This window comes from Carcharodon carcharias, chromosome 2 (assembly GCF_017639515.1).
Source record: "Carcharodon carcharias isolate sCarCar2 chromosome 2, sCarCar2.pri, whole genome shotgun sequence".
NCBI classification, from domain to species: Eukaryota; Metazoa; Chordata; class Chondrichthyes; order Lamniformes; family Lamnidae; genus Carcharodon; species Carcharodon carcharias.
In genome coordinates this window covers 136520016-136541156 of record NC_054468.1, presented here as the reverse complement: position 1 = coordinate 136541156, position 21141 = coordinate 136520016, and the positions used below count along the sequence as shown (strand labels likewise).

The 21141-nt window shown below is 42.0% G+C and overlaps 1 protein-coding gene across 1 annotated transcript in view; it reads left to right on the top strand.

The window, feature by feature from the left end:
- The window catches only part of snx5 (sorting nexin 5), a 50262-nt gene that overhangs the window by 14127 nt on the left and 14994 nt on the right, over window positions 1-21141 (top strand). The window contains exons 3-7 of the mRNA XM_041176530.1: window positions 4666-4764; window positions 10139-10249; window positions 11950-12071; window positions 12584-12707; window positions 19897-19992. Coding sequence (XP_041032464.1) covers window positions 4666-4764; window positions 10139-10249; window positions 11950-12071; window positions 12584-12707; window positions 19897-19992 — 552 coding nt within the window. The remainder of the gene's footprint in view (window positions 1-4665; window positions 4765-10138; window positions 10250-11949; window positions 12072-12583; window positions 12708-19896; window positions 19993-21141) is intronic.

Sequence of the window (21141 nt, the reverse complement as noted above, 5' to 3'; positions counted from 1 at the left end):
ATGTATCTGCTGCTCTTGTCCTTATAGGTGTTAGAGATCACAGATTTGGAAGAGACTCTTGAAGATGGCATGGCAAGTTGCCGTAGTGAATCTTACAGATGGTGTGCACTGCTGCCACTGTGTGCAGGTGAGGGATGGGATGCCAATTAAATGTGCTGCTTTTACCTGGATGGTATCTAGTTTCTTGAGTGGTGTTGGAGCTTCACGCATCAAGGCAAGTGGAGAGTATTCTATCACACTCCTGACTTGTGCCTTGTAATGGTAGACAGGCTTTGGGGAGTTAGGAGGTGAGTTACTCGCTACAGAATTCCCACCCTGTGACTTGTTCTTGCAGAAACAGTATACATATACGATTGGTCCTGTTCGGTTTCTGCTGACTGGGAAGCCCCAGGATGGTGGTGATGGGATTCAGTGATGGTGATGTAGTTGAGTGTCAAGGGGCGAAGGTTAGATTCTCTCTTGTTGGGGATGGTCATTGCCTGGCACTTGTGAGGCAAAAATGTGGCCACTTATCAGCCTAAGCCTGAATGTTGCCTGGTCCTGCTTCATGTGAGCATGGACTGCTTCATTATCTAAGGAGTCACGAATGGTACTGAACACGGCAATCAGCAAACATCCCCACTTCTGACCTTATGATGAAGGGAAGGTCATTGATTAAGGGACCCCTGCAACAATATCTTGGGACTGAGATGATTGGCCTCCAACAACCACAATCATCCTTATGCTAGGTGTATAACTCTGAATAGTGGACAGTTTACCCCTGATTCCCATTGGCTTCAATTTTGCTAGGCCTCCTTGGTGCCCCGATGTTAAAGGCAGTCACATCTGGAATTCAGGCCTCTTATTGATGTTTGAACCGAGGCTGTAATGAGGTATGGGGCTGAGTAGCCCTGTTGGAACTCAAATTGTGCATTAGCGAACAAGTTTTTGCTGAGTGATTGCCATTTGGTAGCCCTGTCAGTGAAATCTTCCATCACTTTGCAGACTGGGGTGATAATTGGTTGGGTTGGATTTCTCCTGCTTTTTGTAGACTGGATACCTGGATAATTTTTCACAATGTTGGTTACGTGCCAGTGATGTAGCAGTACTGCTAAGGATGCAGCTAGTTTGGGAGCTCAGTCTTCAGTACTGCAGTTGGGATGTTGTTAGGGTCCATAGCCTTTGCTGGATCCAGTGTCTTCAACCATTTGTGGATGTGGTACCAATCAAGCAGGCTGTTTTTGTCCTGGACAGTATCAAGCTCCTTGAATGTTGTGGGAGCTGCACTCATCCAGGCAATTGGGAAGTATTCCACTCAGCACTTCTGGCTGAAGATTGTAGCAAATGCTTCAGCCTTATCTTTTGCACTGATGTGCTGGGCTCCCCCATCATTGAGCATTGGGATATGTGTGGAGCTACCACCTCCAGTGAGTTGTTCAATTATCCACCATCATTCATGACTAGATGTAGCAGGAATGCAGAGGTTAGATCTGATCCGTTGGCTGTGGGATTGCTTAGCTCTTGTCTATCACTTGCTGCTTATGCTGTTTGGCACTCAAGTAGTCCTGTGTTATAGCTTCACCTGGTTGACACCTCATTTTTAGGTATGCCTGTTGCTGCTCCTGGCATGGCCTCCTGCACTCTTTATTGAACCAGGGTTGATCCCCTGCCTTGATGGTAATAGTAGAGTGGAGGATATGCCAGGCCATTAGGTTACAGATTGTGTTTGAGTACAATTCTGCTGTTGATGGCCCGCACACCTCATGGATGCCCAGTCTTGAGTTGCTGGGTCTTGTTTGAAATCAATCCCATTTAGCACAGTGGTAGTGCCACACAACATGATGGAGGGTACCTTTAGTGTGAAGGCAAGACTTTGTCTCTATAACAACTGTGCAGTGGCCGCTCCTACTGATACTGTCATGGACAGATGCACCTGCGGCAGGCAGGTTGGTGAGGACGAGGTCAAGTATGTTTTTTCCCTCTTGTTGGTTCCCTCACCATCGGCCGCAGACCCAGTCTAGAAGCTATGTCCTTTGGGATTTGGCCAGCTCAGTCAGTGGTAGTGCTACAGAGCCACTTTTGGTGATGGGCATTGAAGTCCCCCACCCAGAGTACATTCTGTGCCCTTGCCACCCTCAGTGTCTCCTCCAAGTGGTGTTCAACATGGAGGAGCACTGATTCATCAGCGGGAGTGCGATATGTGGTAATTAGGAGGAGGTTTCCTTGCCCATGTTTGACCTGATGCCATGAGACTTTATGGAGTTTGGAATCAATGTTGAGGACTCCCAGTGCAACCCCTCCTGACTGTAGTACCACTGTGCTGCCACCTCTGCTGGCTCTGTCTTGCTGGTGGGACGGGGCTTACCCCGGTCGTGGCGGTGCCTGGGACATTATCTTAAGAGATGATTCTGTGAGTATGACTATGTCAGGCTGCTGCTTGACTAGTCTGTGTGACAACTCTCCCAATTTTGGCACTAGCCTCCAGATGTTAGTAAGGAGGACTGTGCAGGGTCGACGGGGTGGGGGTGGGGGGGGCGGGGTGTCCAAATGGATTACCCACTTGGCACTTCTGGTTGAAGATGTTGAAAGTGATTCAGCCTTGTCTTTTGCACTGATGTGCTGGGTTCCCTCATCATTGAGGATGGGCATATTTGTGGAGCCACCTGTTCCTGTGAGTTGTTTAATTGTCCAGCACAACTCATGACTGGATATGTCAAGATTGCAGAGCTTTGATCTCATCCATTGTGTGGTCACTTAGCTCTGTCTATTCCATGCTGCCTCTGCTGTTTATCTTGCATGTAATCCTATGTTGTAGCTGCACAAGGTTGGCACCTCATTTTCAGCTATGTCTGGTGCTGCTCCTGGCATGCTCTGCTGCAATTCTCTTTGAACTAGGGCTGATCCCCGGTTTGATGGTCACGCTAGAGCGAGTGATATGCCGGGTTGCAGATTGTGGTTGAATACAATTATGTTGCTGCTGATTGTCCACAGCACCTCCAGGGAGGTCTAGTGTTGATTTGCGAGATCTGAATTCTGAACCTGTTCCATTTAGCACAATGGTGGTGCCACACAACGTGATGGAGGGAATATATTCAGTCTTCAGACTGAATATATCCCCTATGTCTCCACAAGGACTGTGTAGTGTTCGCTCCTACAAATAATGCAATGCACTGATGCATCGGTGACAGGTAGATTGGTGAGGATGAGGTCAAGTAGACTTTTTTCACGTGTTGGTGTTCTCACCATCGGTCACAGGCCTGGCCCGGCAGACCTGTCCTTCAGGGCTAAGTCAGCTCAATCAGTTGTGGTACTACTGAGCCACTCTTGGTGATGAACATTCAAGTCCACCACCCATTTGTATATTCTGTGCTGTTGTTTACCCTCAGTGCTTCCTCCAAGCTGTGTTTGACATGGAATACTGATTCACCAGTTGAGGGAAGATGGTGGATGATAATCAGTAGGAGGTTTCCTTGTCCATGTTTGACCTGATACCACGAGACATCTTGGGATCTTGAGTCAATGTTGAAGATTGCCTGGATGAGTGCAGTTCCAACAACACTCCAGAAGCTCGGCATCATCCAGGACAAAGTAGCCCACTTGATTGGCACCCCATCCAAAAACATTCACTCCCTCCACCACCAACACACAGTGGCAGCAGTGTGTACCTTCTACAAAATGCACTGCAAGAATTCACCAAGACTCCTTAGACAGCACCATCCAAATCCATGACCTCTACCATCTAGAAGGACAAGGGCAGCAGATGCAGGGGAACACCACCACCTGGAACTCTCCTGACTTGGAACCATATCGCCATTCCTTCACAGTCGCTGGGTCAAAATCCTGGAACTCCATTCCTAACAGCACTGTGGTTATACCTACACCACATGGACTGCAGTGGTTCAAAAAGGCAGCTCACTACCACTTTCTCGAGGGCAATTAGGGATGGGCAATAAATGCTGGTCTAGCCAGCATTTCCCACATCCCATGAATGGAAGAAAAAATTCCCGAAACCATCTCCTTTTGACTGTAACAAACCATGCTACCACCTTTGCTGTGTCTGTCCTGCTGATGGGACAGGACATAAACCAGGAGTGGTGATTAAGGTATCAGGGACATTGGCTTGTAAGGTATGATTCAGTGAGTATAACAATGCCAGGTTGTTCCTTAACTAGTTTGTGGTACATCTCTCCCAATTTTAGCACAAGTCCACAGATGATGTATGTAATACAGGAGCCAATTGGCACAAGCTCTCTCTAAGTGGTGTGATGATGACTAGATCATCTGCTTTTTTTTTAACTGATGTTGGATGAGGGATTAATAACACACTGTGGAGAACTGCCCTTGCTTTTCTCCCGATAATAGCCGTGGGACCTTTTACATCCGTCTGTGAGAGAGCAGGCGAGGCCTCCGTTTAACATCTCCTCCAAGAGACAGTGGCTCTTGGAAGTTAAATACACTTCGGCTGGCATTAACAGAATACAATCCTCAATGTTTTTAGATAAGAGGGTATTTAACATTGCAGTGACAGCAAAAGAAGTCTCTGAATATTTTTTATATGAAAGTTGCTAAGATATTAAATTATCATTTTGTAATCCTGGTGATATTAATTATGCTAGAGTAAGATCCTACACTACCATATATTACCTTGCATGGTGCTGCAAGTAAGTGTTCCCTTTTTGATTTCAGTTAGCTTCAGTATCCATGGAAGCAGAGCCCACAATGCTGGTTGATATTCCTGATGCTCTAAGTGAGAGAGAGAAAGTAAAATTCACAGTTCACACTAAGGTAAGTCTGCTCCTCATTACAAGATATAAAGCATAAAATAAGTCTAGTTTACACCAATAAAAGCCATCATAGACACCCAAGGATTATTGAGATTAAAAAATTGGCCGTACTATGTGCCTAGAATTTAAGTGGATCTACTAATGTGAGTATAATTTCATTAAAGAATAGAATTTGCAACTTGTAAAATGTCGATTGTTTTCTGCCCTATAATACTTTAGGGTGGGTGGTGGAATGGCTCTTTAAATACATTATTAATATTAACAATTAATAATTTGATCAAAGTTGCCTGTACCTATGACAAAATGATATGTTTAATGGCATTTTCTGTCTATTTATATTTTCACTGTCAATCAAAACTGAGCCACACTTTGTTTCAAAGTGAAAGGTTAACACCTTAGTTCCGAGAGCCAGAAGATTTGTGTCCTCTGAGTGACATTTCTATCGCTTTCTGTAAAAGGAAGCAAATGGACTGCTAATGTAATTCCCATATATTTAAGAAGGGGGCAGAAAATGTCCAGGGAATTATAGACCAGTTAGCTTAGCATCGCTGGTGGAAAAAATAATAGAATCATCACTAGAGGAGACAGTAGAAGAGCATCTAGAAAGAGAAGTATAATGATGGGTAGTCAACATGGATTTCAAAAGGGAAGATCTTGCTTGACCAGCTTTATTGAATTTTTTGAGATGGTAACAGAGGGAGATAATGTGGTAGATGTAATTTATCTGGATTTCAGAAAGTCCTCAATAAGATGACCCATTATAGACTAGTGAAAAAGATTAACCAATATGGAGTCAGGGTTATGTGGCAGAATATATTGCTGGCTTTGAGAGTGGGAGTAAAGGGTAGTTATTCAGGGTGGCAGAAGATGGAAAGTGATGTTCCATAGGATCAGTGTTGTACACAGCAGTGACCCCTATGTACATTAACAATTTGGACTTTGGAACCAAAAATACAACCTCTAAACTTGTGGATGTTTGTAAATTGGGCTGGTCAATACTAAGGAGGACTGCAACAGATCACAGGAGGACACTAATAAATTTCCAAATGAGTGAATAATTGGCAAATGAAGCACAACATGGATAATGAGATAGTATATTTTGGCAGGAAGAATAGGGAGTTCACTTATTGGAAGGTGCAAGCCTAGGTTGGATAGGGGAACAAAGGGGTCTCAGAATACAAATACACCAATCACTATAAGTTGCGTAGCAGCTTAGCAAGGCTATTTTGAATCAAAGCAAACCAAGCGCTAGGCTTCACTGTAGATTACAGTGCACAAGTCAACCTGGCGTATGAAACGACTTCATTTTTCAAGCCCCAAAAATCATGATTTGCAGATACTCAGCGTATAAGCCGATCCTCCTTTTTCAGCCCTGACATGTTCTACTCGCATAGTAGTTAGCCTCAATTTTTCACCCCACAAATGTAAGTTTTCCTTAATCGGTACCTTATAACCAGGCACAAGGGAAAAATAGGCAAAGACTCACAGGAGTTTGACACACTCACACTTTGTGTCAGGTGACGATGAATTTGACGGGTTTTAAAATGCTTTAAGGTAAAGTATCATTGTACAATTGCTTTACTCAATAAACGGTGTCACGTTAATTTAATATGAATTATTGCAGTTATGTTTATTTCGCATTTCAAAATGATGACCACCCATGCTTATGCCGGTGGTTCACTTTTATACTTGCATAAAAGTTGACCCCTTTATTTGGATGACTTTTTTGAGGCATCAGCGGTCAACTTATATGCTAATGTCTATGGTATTTCTAGAGAATAGAACTGAAAAGCAGGGAACACTAAACTTGCTTGTGAGCAAGGCCAGAGGAAACAAAGGTCTTCCCCTTGATATTTGATTGGGGAAGAATTGCATGGCTACCTTCATGTTCAGTGAGTCTGTACCGACCATTTTGTATTGTATTAAATATTCAACATATCAATTGCGTAAACAATTCATTATTAGAGCAGTAGTAACAGTTATTATTGCTATAGTTTTCCTTGCAGCATTTCCACACTTTCTCCTTACCACCAAAATTATTCAAAATTACTTTTCCTGTTAGCTCAATGCAATGTGAATAGATGCATCAAGTCTTGCTTTTTATATTTCTTTATATTTTGTTCCTTGCAGCATCCTAACAATGTTCTGTCTGGTGTCAAATATTCTTCACCTAATCTAGCTCTGTTCTTTCTGTACTGTGTGGTGTTTTCTTTTTGCTGTTTCTCTCCAGCTCAGTTGATATCTTTGCTAAATTATCTCTCGCAACATTTGATCTCCTCTGCTATTAAATTTATTATGTTATCCCTTTCTGTCCATTTCTTTTTGTGACCACAAAGTTACTCCCTCCCCCACCCCAAGTTACATTAAAAGTTACATTTTTGTCATGTTATAATAACCATCTGAATATCTTAATTCATTATGTGAAATGAATGACGTTTAGGCGACCGATCCTAGTATCACAATCTTTTGTTAGTTTTGAAGGGGGGTGAGGGAAAAAAACTGCCAAAGTTGCTCATTTTGCAGACTTCCTTCCATTTGCTAGCTCTTGTCTCAAATCTCAAAAGTGCAGATGTCAAACCCTTCCTTGAAAACTAGTGCTTTCAGCTGTTCTGATGATTGAAGTAGATCAAGGCGTTCATTAGTGGTAAAATGATGACTCGGGCGAAAACACATTTTGTAAATGGCTTAAAAGAGACAGTGCTTTTGAAAAGTTCCTTGTGGTTTCTTGACATTTGAAGAAGGTATTGAGAATTAACTTTGGGAAGATAAATGTTTCTGATAATTGGTAAATATAACTCTCCAATATTATTTCTTATTCTATCCACCACACCCCCCCCACCTCTTAATTTACAGGATGCTATTTAAATTGAAAAAATGTGCGAAGGTGACATCAATTAAGAAATAGTGACTAAAGTGACACCTAGGTTGTAAGAGGGAAGGAAGTTCACTTTTCCAGTTTTGCAATTCTCAGAACTTAGCTTGAATTGAGTTGTGCTCTCAAACCATGAGAACGTAGCAAGCAGCACAGCGGCTTATTTGGAGCAAAATGAGAGGGGAAGGCAGAGGAACAATGATCGCAGACTATCCTCTTAAAAAATGAAAGATTGTGGCTGTGCAAGGGCTCGGATGGCAGTGGTGAAGAGAAGGATTGCTTATCAGATGACTATCTTTTTCTTTGTATCTTGTTGGAGTGCAGAAGGAAGGGACAGAAGACTGTTCCCATATCTGGGAGATGTGTGTGTGTGGTCTCTGTGTGTGGAGAGCTAGGTGTGTTGAAGGGAGAAAGAAGTTGTTGGCATGGAAGAGGACATTAATGATTTGGAAGCCCTTGGTACTCGAACCTGTCAAAGGCTTTAGAGAAATCCAAGGTGTTGATAGATAAACCACCAAAGTGTTCAGGAACAGAGTTCCAGCAATGTGAATTGTGGGAAAGATGCGTATGTTGCAAGCCATATTAGTAATTATGGTTTAGACATAGATTTTTAAGATGAAATATGCCTGTGTTTTTGTCTGTTATGATCAAAGCTTTTATTGCTGTTCCTCTCTTAGTTGATGAAACCATTGCCAAAGTCATTTGCCTACCTAAGAAACACAGTCAAAATATCAAAATGTAGGCGTTGCTTTCAAATTCTGTGCCTTGATGTCCCAAACAATCCTGCAATTGAGCATGTCATCTAGCCACTGAGCCTTCAGATTGAGCTGTACGGAATCGATTGGACGCTGAAAATTCTAATTAAAAACGTTTGCAGCTGGTCTCTTTGATCATCTTCAGTGCATTACAACACCGACAAGGTGCCTGACTGCTGCCACTACAGTTGCTGCACCTTTCTTAGCTCCTGGAAGATCCTGTGAGAAACCTTGGTGAAATTCCAGCAGGCCCGCACAGTGTGACTGGTGGCCAAAGGATGCCAAAGCAGCTCCTGAGCTCCATTCTAATTGAGGCAGAACTTTCCATGCGAGAAGCCTCAAGGAAGGAAGCTCACATGTATAGCTTTTTAGAATCATGCTATGCAGAAGGCCATTTGGCCCATCAACCTTTGGTTCTTTGAAAGAGCTGTTTAATTAGTTCTACTCCCCTACTCTTGCTGTTTCCTTTTTTAGTATTTACCCAATTCTTTCTTGTAAGTTACAATTGAACCTTTTTCTATCAACCTTACCTTTTGTATATTTACAAACTAGTGTAGAACTGGTGATTTACATAATGACCTATTAAAATCTGCTTAATGGCGACACTTAAATACGGTGTAAACGTTTACAAAAAGTGCACTTATATAGCACCTTCTAATGTAATAATATGCACTAAGATGCTTCGTAGGCGTATGATAAAGCCGAATTTGAGACCGAGTCACAGAAGAGAATAGTGGGGCAGATGACCAAACGTTTGGTCAAAGAGAGATTTTAAGCAGTCTGTTGCACTCTCCAAAGATGTTTTTGGGCTTAGTCTTTTTCTATACAGCTGGTAAGTGGTGGCTTTAAGCTCTTGCATCTTCTGCAGGATATATGTTGGGTTTTTGAGAGAGAACTTTTTCTGTAGGTTTCAGGACAGTGGACAAGACTGCTTGATATTTTCCCACTCTTAGATGAACTCCACACATGTGCTCTAATTGGTATATGTCCGCCAAGAGTCTTATTCGCATATTTGTTATGGGAAATTAGAATTTTCTCATCTTAAGGACAGGAGTGTATCTTCCTCCCACCAATAGTGATAGATCTGTTAGCCCATGCTTCTTGGGTAGATAATCTTGTCAGCAATGAGTGACTGGTAGAAAGTGTAGATCAAAGTGGACATCACTGCTGGTCATGATGTTTTGTGGCATCCCGGGTTTGTTGAGGGGCAAGGCTAGAAGGTACAAGTGTGGCCTGCATCCATCTCTCACAGGGCCAGAGTTTGAAGTTTGTGCAAGTGAGAGTTCATGCTCATGTTCAACTGAAGCAGGGATTAATTTCCAGAGTCCCTCTGTCCTTTTCAACTCTTGTCAATGAGTCCCATCAATTAGCTTTATAATTATAAATAATATTTATAAGGGTCTGATAAGTGGTACAATTTAACTTTGCAGTTCTCATAACCCTGGGCATCAATGCTAATCTCCAGGGTGTATTCTTCCCACAAAGGGAAGTTGTTTGTTTATTTTTTTTTTGGCTCATCCATGTGGGACGGTGCTTGCCTCGTCTCTGTTAAATTTGGCAAAGGGAGTGGCTCTGGATTTTCATAGGTGGGGTGCAGGGGAAATCATTGACCCGTGGAAAATGGGTGGAGCCACCAATTGCTGCAGAGTGTTGGTGATTGTTTTTAGGTGCATGAGCACACGTCGAGGCCAGAGGCAGGAATGTGTCAGTGATTAGGATGTGCTAATGCTTGATATCTCCTCATTCAGACCACCCTACCTTCCTTCAAGAAATCAGACTTCTCAGTGATTCGGCAGCATGAGGACTTTGTCTGGTTGCACGACACCTTGGTTGAGAATGAGGACTATGCCGGAATTATTGTGAGTAGCTGAAGTATATTCAGTAGTTGCCACCACAAGACTGCAATCTGTTTCATGAGCCTGAAATAGAATCCACTATTTTCTCAATGTTGTGAAAGCCCAGGAGGTGTGGAGGGGATTTGAGTGTCCAGGTGCACATCACTGAAGGATAAATTGACAGATGCAAACTGTAATCAAAAAGACTAAAGGAATATTAGCCTTTATTTCTAGGTGGTTGTAATAAAATAGGGGAGAAAGTGATGCTTTGGTTGTGTAGAGCCTTAGTCAGACTCCATCTGGATTCGGTTTTGGACTTGCTGAAGGCTTTGGAGGAGGTTCACTGCAGATTTATCTTAAATGACACCAGCTTGAAAGGGTTAAAGGGATAAGCTGTATAAACTTGAACTGTATCCCCTTGAGTTTATAAGAGTGAGTGGCAATCTAATCGAGGCCTTCAAAATAATAAAGGAATTTGGTGGGGTAGAAACAGAAACTATTTGCTCTGGGAAAATCCAGAACTAGGAGCAGCGACCTTGAAGTTAGAGCCAGGCCCAAATGAGTGAAATTGGAAAATAGCAATTTTTCACTCAAGGGCAATGAAAATCTATAACTCCCTCCTCTAAAAGAATGTGGATGCTAGAGGCCAACATCCTGGAGGCTACCATTGACCAGAAACAACTGGATTAGCCATATAAATACTGTGACTGTGTAAGCGGGTCAGAGGCTGGGAATCCTTCGACAAATAACTCACCTGAATCCCCAAAGCCTGCCCACTATCTACAAGGCACAATTCAGTAGTGTGGTGGAATACTCTCCACTTGCTTGGACGAGTGCAGCTCCAACAACATTTCAAGAAGCTCAACACCATTCAAGACAAAGCAGCCTGCTTGATTGGCACCCCATCCACAAACATTCACTCCTTCCATAACCGATGCACGGTAGCAGCAGTGTGTACCATCTACAAGGTGCACTGCAGCAACTCACCAAGGCTCCTTCGACAACACCTTCCAAAGCCATGACCTCTACCATCTAGAAGGACAAGGGCAGCAGAAACATGGAAACACCACCGGCTAGAAGTTCCCCTCCAAGCCGCTCACCATCCTGACTTGGAGATATATCGCCATACCTTCATTGTCGCTGGGTCAGAACCCTGGAACTCCCTTCCTTCCAGCACTGTGGATCTACCTACACCAGGTACTGCAGCTCACCACCACCTTCTCAAGGGCAATGAGTGATGGGTAATAAATGCTGGCCCAGCCAGAAACATCCGCATCCCCTGAATGAATAAATAAAAAATAACAAACTTTCAAGACAGATCAATAGACTTTTATTTTGGCAGAGTATCAATAGATATGGAGCAAAGGCAGATAGAGTCGAGGTACAGATCAGCTATGATCTAATTGGGTGTTGGAAGAGGTTGATAGGGCTGAATGACCACCTGTTCCTATCTAAATTCACACATGCATACTTTTGTAGTCTCATTTTTTCTAAGAAAATGATTGAACATGGGATCAGACAAACTTGAGTATTGTGTGGGGAAAGCTAAAAAGTGCTTGCCTTCATGTGGCCATGCATTGAGTGTGGGAGGTAGAGGGTACTTGGCCTTAGGCAGACATGTATTGGGTGAGGGAATGTAAAGGATACTATCTAGTTTTCTTGAAGTCAACTTTTTTTTCTGTAATTCCTTTCCTCCCTCCCTCCCACCCACCCACCTCATTTAGATACCTCCAGCACCTGCCAAACCAGACTTTGATGTTGCGAGAGAAAAGATGCAAAAGCTGGGTGAAGGTGAAGGATCCATGACAAAAGAGGAATTTAATAAAATGAAGCAAGAACTCGAAGCGTAAGATTAAGAGAAAAATTTCATCCTTTTGATTTCTGACAAGTTAAACTTCAGCTGCTTCTATTGGGGAGGTAGAGAACAAGGGTGGATGAGGTGTATTTAATATATACAGTGAAAGGGCTGGGGATGCACAGATTAAAAGTGATTTTCTCTTATTGAAATCTGACTGCTGTTTGAGTTAACTTGATCAGAAATTGCGCACAGCTTTTAAGATGTCAGACTGTGTTTTAAAAGTCAAATATTGCCCAAGAATTTTGCTGATTTGGTTTGTGAATTTAATGTTCATTATTATAATGTATTTTTATTTAATCTATAATAACTTTTGCTGTTGGAATTTCTGAACCAGCTTAATGAATTAATTATTGGGGAGTAACTAATTTTGCAAATATGACCTAATTGTGGTTTCCATTGAGTTTAAAATTCTGCTCTCTGCATAACAAATAATTTGTCGTAATAAATATGTTTTGTCGACAGTACTCCTATCTTTTCCCCCTGCTTATTGTTGTTTTTAGGGAGTACTTGGCTGTCTTTAAGAAGACTGTGTCCATCCATGAAGTCTTCCTTCAGCGACTTGCGGTTCATAGTGTATTGGGCAAAGACCATAACTTCCATGTTTTCCTGGAATATGACCAGGATGTAAGGCATTTTTCTTTTTTCTTTATTGCTTCCTTGAAAGCTCCTGAGGCATGACGGGAGAATGCAAAAGCTACTTTTGTAGTTTCCTAATCATTTATCTCTCCCGTCAAATGAGGTTCAAAAGTCAGTAATCAAAGTATTTTCTCAGGTTGATAGTATTGCAGAACATTCCTGACTCTGAAGGCGATGGAGAGGCTTTAATTTAAATTTGGCAATGTTTTGATCTATATATGCTCAGTTTAAGTAAGCTTGCTTAATGTAGTCCTATACACTTCCTTCCTGATGCAATTACCACCTATTCACAGTTACTCCCTTACCTCTTAGAATCAGAATAATGCAGCATAGAACAGGGCTAATTGTGCCTATGGCAGTCCCTTGAAAGAGTTATCCAATTTGTCTCACCCTCTGCTCTTTCAATTCCTTTTTAAAAAAAAAATACCATTCAATTCCACTAGCCTTTCAGGCATCACATTCCAGATATTCACTGCATTAAAAAAGTAAAATATCCTTGTTTTCCCTCTGGTTCTTCTCCCAATCATCTTAATTGTTTTCAAAGTTTGTGCTGCTGTGAAATCATACTTTTGTTGATGCAGGTGTAGCTTTTGGGCGGGCAGGAGAAGAAACAAAATATTAAAAAGCACATTGAATTTCTGCGCACCAGTCTAAAGGGGATAGTTCTATTAATGATGATCTAATCTAGTTGTTGACCTGGTCTGAAGGAGTTATAACCTCCTCCATGGAGCCCAATAATGTTTAGAAAGAAATTCGAAATTCCAATTAGCTGAAAGGATGACACATCAAGATTTCACATTTTTAAAAAACTTCAACTGTATCAAATGACTAAAGCACTTCACTAAACTCTCTTTTCTTGTGTAGGCAGCTTATATGTTAAACTAAAAACAATTTCTCTTTGCTTATCACTCTCCCAGAATTATAAGTCACATAGCAAACAGTTCACCATTGCTCCCAGCTTCCTTTCCACTGTGCAGCTGGGTAACTTCTAATCCCAGAACATACACTCCACTGTGAGGGCTACACTGTAGATTTCTTTCTCTAGCTCCAAGTTAGTCAAATCTTCCAACCTCTTTTCATCCCTCACCAACTTAGTTTTCAAACTGAGCGGGTGCTCCCACCCACACCCCACGTAGTAAACAATAGAGTTAGAATTTCCTCTGCTTAAGGCGCAGGCCTGGAAGATTCTTTCTTTTGTTCTCCTCTTCAATTGGCTGCCGACCCCCAGAAGACCATACTGCAACTCTGCTGTTTGTAACCTCAGCAATGGAAACTTATCTAAGTAAAAATATTAATTAGTTACCTCTGATCCCAACTCTCTCTCATCCTGGGAATAAAGAGAGAGTTTACAGCATAACTGTTTGCAACTTAATAGCTGTAACAGCTTTCTGGGACCTCAGGAGATGCAGTATCTATTCATTTGTAGATTTAGGAACAGTTATCATTGTCCCCAGTTGTAAATACCTTGCACCTCTCTCTCAATAAAACATTAGGCTTACTGTCGAGGCATACTCCAGCCCAGGTCATATGACCCCTTTCATCTATCTTACCTTTAAAGCCACAGCCCTAAAGTATAGTAATCTTATAAACTAAAAGATAGTCCTAAACCATAACCTTATTGACCTCACAATTGTAACAGAATTCTGAGATACTGATGCACTAAATGTATATGCTTTTAGTTTTGGGATGTTGTGCTGTGCATGAAAGCTCTGACCTATTAGCTTACATCCGCATATCCAATTTGCTTCACCCCACCAAAACCTTCAGTTGTTAAGGCCCATAGACCTGGAATTCCCACTTCATATCTCTCTCCCTTTTAAGACGGTCCTCAAACCCTACCTCTTTGACAAAGCTTTTTGGTCATCTGTTCTAGTATCTCCTTAAGTGGCTCAGTGCCAACTGATCGAGCGACCCGGCATTGGGAGGAGGCCCTTTTGAGAGCCGCTTCCCCCCCACCACCCCCCGGCCCTTGCTTCCAACCCATGTCCCATCATTACTTGCCTGTAGCCTGAGAGCCAGTGGTGATACTAGGCTTTGGGTGGGTGTTGTACCACCAGCAACCACCCCCTCCCTGGTAGTGCGGCTTTTCAGTTGAGCTGCCAGCCTCTGATCGACAGCTCTCATCAGGCAGAACTTCCATCCCATGTCCTTGATCCAGGGAGAGGCCCGCTGCTGGCCTGACAAGTGTTTGAATGGCACATGATGTGGCAGCCTTCTTGGGAAGAGGTGATGCCAGATTCTTGCTGGCCTCAGCTGGCAACCAAGACCCCTGTTGCCTCCATAAGATTCCAACCCTTGCCTGAGGGGCAGTTAAAAGGCTGATAAGCTAATTCTTGAATTGGTTAATGGCATCCACAGCCTGCAAGTGGTAACATCTTACATAAAAGCCAATGAAAGATCAATGATGGAGAATCCAAAACGTTCCAAGGTGAACTGAAACCTTTGCTTCCAATCCCCTGGTAATCTCACTCCATAATTGATTGCTTAAAGATGTGTTGTAAGAGTTCTGTGCTTAACCTGCGTGTCAGGGAAGAATGCCAGTTTGACTCGGTAATTAAGACTAGCAACTTTTAATATGTGGTAAATCACAGCAGTCAAGCCTATCGCTACACACCTGTCAGAGGGCAGGATTTTCTGCCTGTCAGGCGGGCGGGCCCGACCCAATCTCTGGCGGGCGGGAAGCCGATCCCTGCCAGTGAGACGGGCCGCACCGCCATTTTACATGGGCGGGCCAATTAAGGCTATGCGCTTCCTGTGCGGGCAGGGGGTGGGGCGATTCCCCAAAAGCGAGAGTGCGTTCTTTTGCAAATGCGCTCGGAAGAGAGCACATCTCCGTGAGGCAAAGTGCTGCCTTGGGGGAGATAGCTTATATTTTGAAAAATGTTAAAAATTGAAAAAAATTCCCTAACATGTCCCCCTCATGTGACAATGTCACATGAGATGGGACATGTTCATAATTTGCAGATTAACTTTATTAAAATGTTTAAAACCCTGCATGAAACCTCATCCGGCCGGTGGATGAAGTTTCATGTTTTCTCTATTTGCCGCTGGGGCTCCTGGCCTGTCCGCCACCCCTAAGGTTGGATGGGCAGGTCCTTTAATTGTTATAATGATCCTGTCAATGGCCTCAATTGGCCATTGACATGGCGGGCGGAATGCTGATTGCGGTGTCCCCTGCCTTCCTGAAAATTTAAATGGGGTGGGATGACGTCGGGGGTTCTGCCCGATGCCATCCCGGGTCATTTTACATGTTGGCAAGCGGGCCCCGCCCCCAGCTCGCCAACGGCAAAATTCTGCCTTTATTTTAATATTATGTTGTACTTGTATCCAAGATGTTGGAAGGGAAGAAACATTCATTTAAAACTTAAAATGCAATGAGTAACATTGGGATTCAATCAAATTATATGAGAAATTTGAAAAGCGAGCTGATCATTAAGAGATATGTGATGAGCAATTACTTTTCACTTACTGAATCAGCAGCAACTGGCATAGGCAAGTGCAACTCAGTGGAGGCATTTGAGAATCAAATTATTTCACAGCACTGCACAGTGGGTGTTTGCAACTGTTTAATCCAACAATTAAATGGTTTCTTTGAGTTCTACAATTCATGGTGCCAAGAGTAGGGTATTATAGCATTTTTAAAATTCTATTCTTTGGATGTATGTTATGCCAGCATGGCCGGCACTTATGCTAATGGCTTTTTAGGCCTCTTTCTAAGAACGAGAATCCCCCACATGGTGTGTGACAAGGTGCGAACCAGACCAGAAGGGGATAGCAAATTTCCTTCTGTGGGTCTGTGGTAGCAGTTTTACCTCTGAATCAGACAATAATGGGTCCAAGTTTCATTCTAAAAACCTGAGTACATAATGTAGGCTGACATGTCAGCAAGGTGTAATACTGCGGGAATGCTGCCTTTTAAATGAGACATTAAACCCCGTCTTACTCTCTTGGGTGGATGTAAAAGCTCCATCAGGAACATTCAAAGAAGAGCAGGGGAGTTCTCTATCTGGTCCTGGCCAATATTTATTCCTTAACTAAAATCACAAACAGATTATGGTCGTCAGCTCATTGCTCCATGTGAGAGCTTGCTGTGCAGAAATTGGGTGCCATGTTTCCTATATTACAAATATGACTCCAGTTCCAAAATACTTCATGGAAAAGTGCTTTGGGGGCATCTTGAGGCCATGAAAGGCATCAAAGAAATATAAGTTTCTTTCCCTGATGGATATTGGGTTTTTACAATAATCCAGCAGCTTTCTATGTGCCAGTCCATTATTATTGAATTCAGTTTCATAACTTAGTGAAGTGACACAATCACATATAAAAGGTGTTTTCTTACAGTGGCCTGTGAACCAAGAATTTGTGTTTGTATGTAGCTGCCTTTTAATTTGAGTGGCTCAATTTAAAAATAACCCAGCAGATAAGCTTTAGTCTTAAACAAGATAAAGGTTAGTTTATTACAAAGGCTAGTTCTGAAAGTTAGTCAGGTAAAAGTGATGAAGTTATTAACTAAAACACAGATGCAAAGATTAAAATGCAGATAAAGATGAAAGGATACTTAAAGAAAAATTTCCAGTCAGTCTCTGAGATCATTGTAGGCCCATTGCTTGAATTGCTTTCTGAAGTGAAGGGGTTGAAACTTGAGGTTCAGTTAAGCAGCTGTGATGACTTGTGCAGATGCCTAGTCAGTGTTTGCCTTTTTCAGGTGGACTCAGCAGGTCAGCAGGTTTTTGGGAGAGAGTTTTCCTATTCCTCACTATTTCTGTAGTTACAGCACTTGCAGATTACCTGGACTTTTTGGCAGAAACAGCAGTTGATTCTTAATATTATACCCTCTGTCCTTCCTTGACCAAGAACCCTCTCTGAAGTTGTTTAAGTTCTTCCTGGCGTTATGCACACACAATTGCTGTTCACAGCCTGCCTTTATACAGTTCAAAACTTAAAATTGCTACTATTATGTGATCTGGATAAAAATGCCAAATCATCTTCCAAGTAAGGCAAGTGGATCCCATTTCTCAATCTGAAATCCCCTTATCAGTTGCAATGTTCAAAAGGGGCTAAGGTTTTCACTCAGTCTGTGCTTCAGGGGAAAGCAATTGGCTGTTTGAGGACTCATTGAATTGCAAAAGTCTTTTTGTGTCTGGGTATGTCTGCTTGCAATTCACTTAAAGCTTTCTGGAAGTTTGACCACATTGTAGTTGAAAAGGTCAGGTTACTTTTGCCAGCCATCTAAAAAGAAAGATTAGCTATTTCTACAAAATCTATAATATCACAGCTGTCCGTTTGTTTCAGGAGGTTTGAACTCTTGACCTCTGGGTTGCTTGTTAAGTGTCATGATCACCAGTAAAAAAAAAATAAATTTTTATATATGATTGAAACTGGAGAAAGCCAGGTAAAAGGAGAAAAAAACACCTGAGGATCACAAGAATGAGCTTTCAAAAGGCATTTGATGAAGTACTATATAATTGACTGGTTAGAAAAATTAACAACCTTGGTATTGAAAGGACAGTGGCAGTATAGGTACAAAATTGGCTAAAGGATATGAAGCAGTGTAATGCCAAATGGTTGTTTTTCAGATTGGAGGGAAGTATACAGTTAATCTCTAGGGGTTGGTATTAGGATCACTTTTTTTACTATGTAATCATGATTTGGACTTGAGTATACTGGGCATAATTTCAAAGTTTGCAGATAATATAACATTTGGAAACCTAGAAAATGGCGAAGAGGACAGTAACAAATTTCAGGAGGACACACTGTTGAAATCAGAGACTCATGCCTGATAATTTAACAGGAGTGTGAAGTGATAAATTTTGGTAGGAAAAATGAAGTGTGACAGTGTGGACTAAATGGTATAATTTTAAAAGGAATGCAGGAACAGAAAAACCTGGAGGTATATGTACAGTACACAAGTCTTTGATAGTGATAGGACAAATTGAGATGGTAGTTAAGAAATACAGGATTTTTGCCTGTAACAGAGGGAGTGCAAAAATAAGGGAGTTATGATGAACCTTTAAATATCATTAGTTAGGTTAGTTTCAACTGGAATATTGTTTGGCTCTGGGCAGCACACTTTAGGAAAGATCTGAAGGCCTTGGAGAAGGAGCAGAAGAGATTTATTAGAGTGATACAAGATGAAGGACTTCAGTTATGTGGCGAGACTGGGGAACCTGGTTTTGTGGGTTGAGCTGATAATCATAGAGGTGTTCAAAATCATGAATGTTTTGATAGAGTAAATAAACTGTTCTCAATGGCATAAGAGTTGGTAGCCACAGTACGCAGATTTAAAGTGATTGGCAACAGAACCAGAGGCAACACAAAATAACATTTCTTTTTACAGTGAGCTGTTGTGATTGAGAATGTACTGCCTGAAAGGGAAGTAGATGCAGATTCACCATTAACTTTTAAAAGGGAATTGAATAAATACTTGAAGGACAAAAAATCTACAGGGAAAGAGCAGGGAATTGAGATTATTTGGATAACTTTACCAAAGAGCCCGCATGAGCATGATGGACAGAATGGCCTCCTTCGATTGTATCGTTCTATGTTTGTGTCTGTTAGTGTTTTTGTTGCTGTTTGTGGGAAAATATAGAATAATTATGGCACAGAAGGAGGCCATTCAACTCATTGTACAGGCTCTTTGATATCCAGTCAGCCCCACTCGCTCTGCACTTTCTTCATAGCCCTGCAAGATTTTCTTATGTATTGATTCCATTTCCATTTGAAATGTTTGAGAAATACACATTTTTAAAAAAATGTTTGAGCACTGACAAACATACTTACTCAATAAATTAATGGCAGCATTATTGCCCGTGCATAAATTTATAAGCTGGGGCTATGGACCTCATTTCTAAACATGTAGCGAGATGATATCCTGGTTTAAAAGGACCTAAATGATGCCCACCTCTGCCAAACTCAGTGACTTCAACTTCCATCCTCAAAAATAAGTGGTGATCTTGCAAAGTGGGGACAATCTCATGCATTTAGCGTAATGGACTGTCTTTAAAGGGCTAATGTTGCTAAGCACATCCTGTAACTGAGCTCCAACTGCCTACTGAATGAGCTTTAGCAACAAGCTTTCTGTCATTCTGCTCCTTGAACCTATTTCCCCCTATTCACTTAAATCATGGCTGATCTGTACTTGGTTAACCTAACTAACCTCCTTCTGTTTGTATTCTAGCTAAGTGTCCGAAGGAAGAACACAAAGGAGATGTTTGGTGGTTTTTTAAAGAGCATGATGAAGAGTGCTGATGAAGTACTCATCTCTGGAGCCAAGGTAACTTAGACATTTAATTATTTTTTTAAATGCATGGAAAATTGGGATCTAAATATAAATTGGATGACAAGTGCAGTGGTGGAATATTGGAAGAGGGTTTGAGAGAGCTCTTGAAGGTTCAGTTGCATTAATTTCAAAGATCTTTGTATCTGACATGACAGAAAATGACTACAGTCACTGATCTCCAGATCCATGGGTAGCACTGAACCTTAATCTTAAGGTCAGAATGTGTGGAGCTGTAGCATAATGGCTATCAATCTGGCTACAGAAAACAGATTACGGTTTACCCAAACTGTTGAAAGGTGGGACTGGTACACAAATAGCTAAAAGTAACGATGCAGGTTAATAAGGCGACAAAGAAAATCAAATGCATCACTGGTATTCATTTCTAAAGTGATAGAACTGAAAGTAGAAAAATTAATGTTGAACTTGTAACAACTTTGGTTAGGTCATTTGAAGCACTGTGCACAGCTGTAGTCTCTATTATGAAAAGGATATAGAGGCACTAGAGAAGGTGCCAAAAAATGTGCCATGGTACCAGAAATAAGATTTTATACTTAGCAGGAAAGGCTGGGGACACTCTTCTCCAGAAAAGGGAAGACAGAGGAGTGACTTTTTAAAAATTCATTCATCGGATGTGGGCTTCACTGGCTAAGCCAGCATTTATTGTCCACTCCTAATTGCCCTTGAAAAGGTGGTAGTGAGCTGCCTTCGTGAACCACTGCAGTCCATGTGTATGTACACCCAAAGTGCTGTTCGGGAGGGAGTTCCAGGATTTTGACTCCTACAGTGAAGGAACAGACATATGTTTCCAAGTCAGGGTGGTGAGTGGCTTGGAGGGGAATTTCTAGTTGATGTTCCCATGTCTCTTCTAGATGGTAGTGATCCTGGGTTTGGAAGGTGCTATCTAAGGAGCTGGGTGAGTTCCTGCAGGTACACACTGCTGCCACTGTCAGTGGTGGAGGGAGTGAATGGCACTACATCTACAAACAATCAAGTCGGCTGCTTTGTCCTGGATGGTGTTAAGCTTCTTGCGTGTTGAAGCTGCGTTCATCAAGGCAAATGGAGAGTGTTCTGTCACGCTCCTGACTTGTGCCTTGTGTAGATGGTAGACAGGCTTTGGGGAGTCAGGAGGTGAGTTACTTGCTG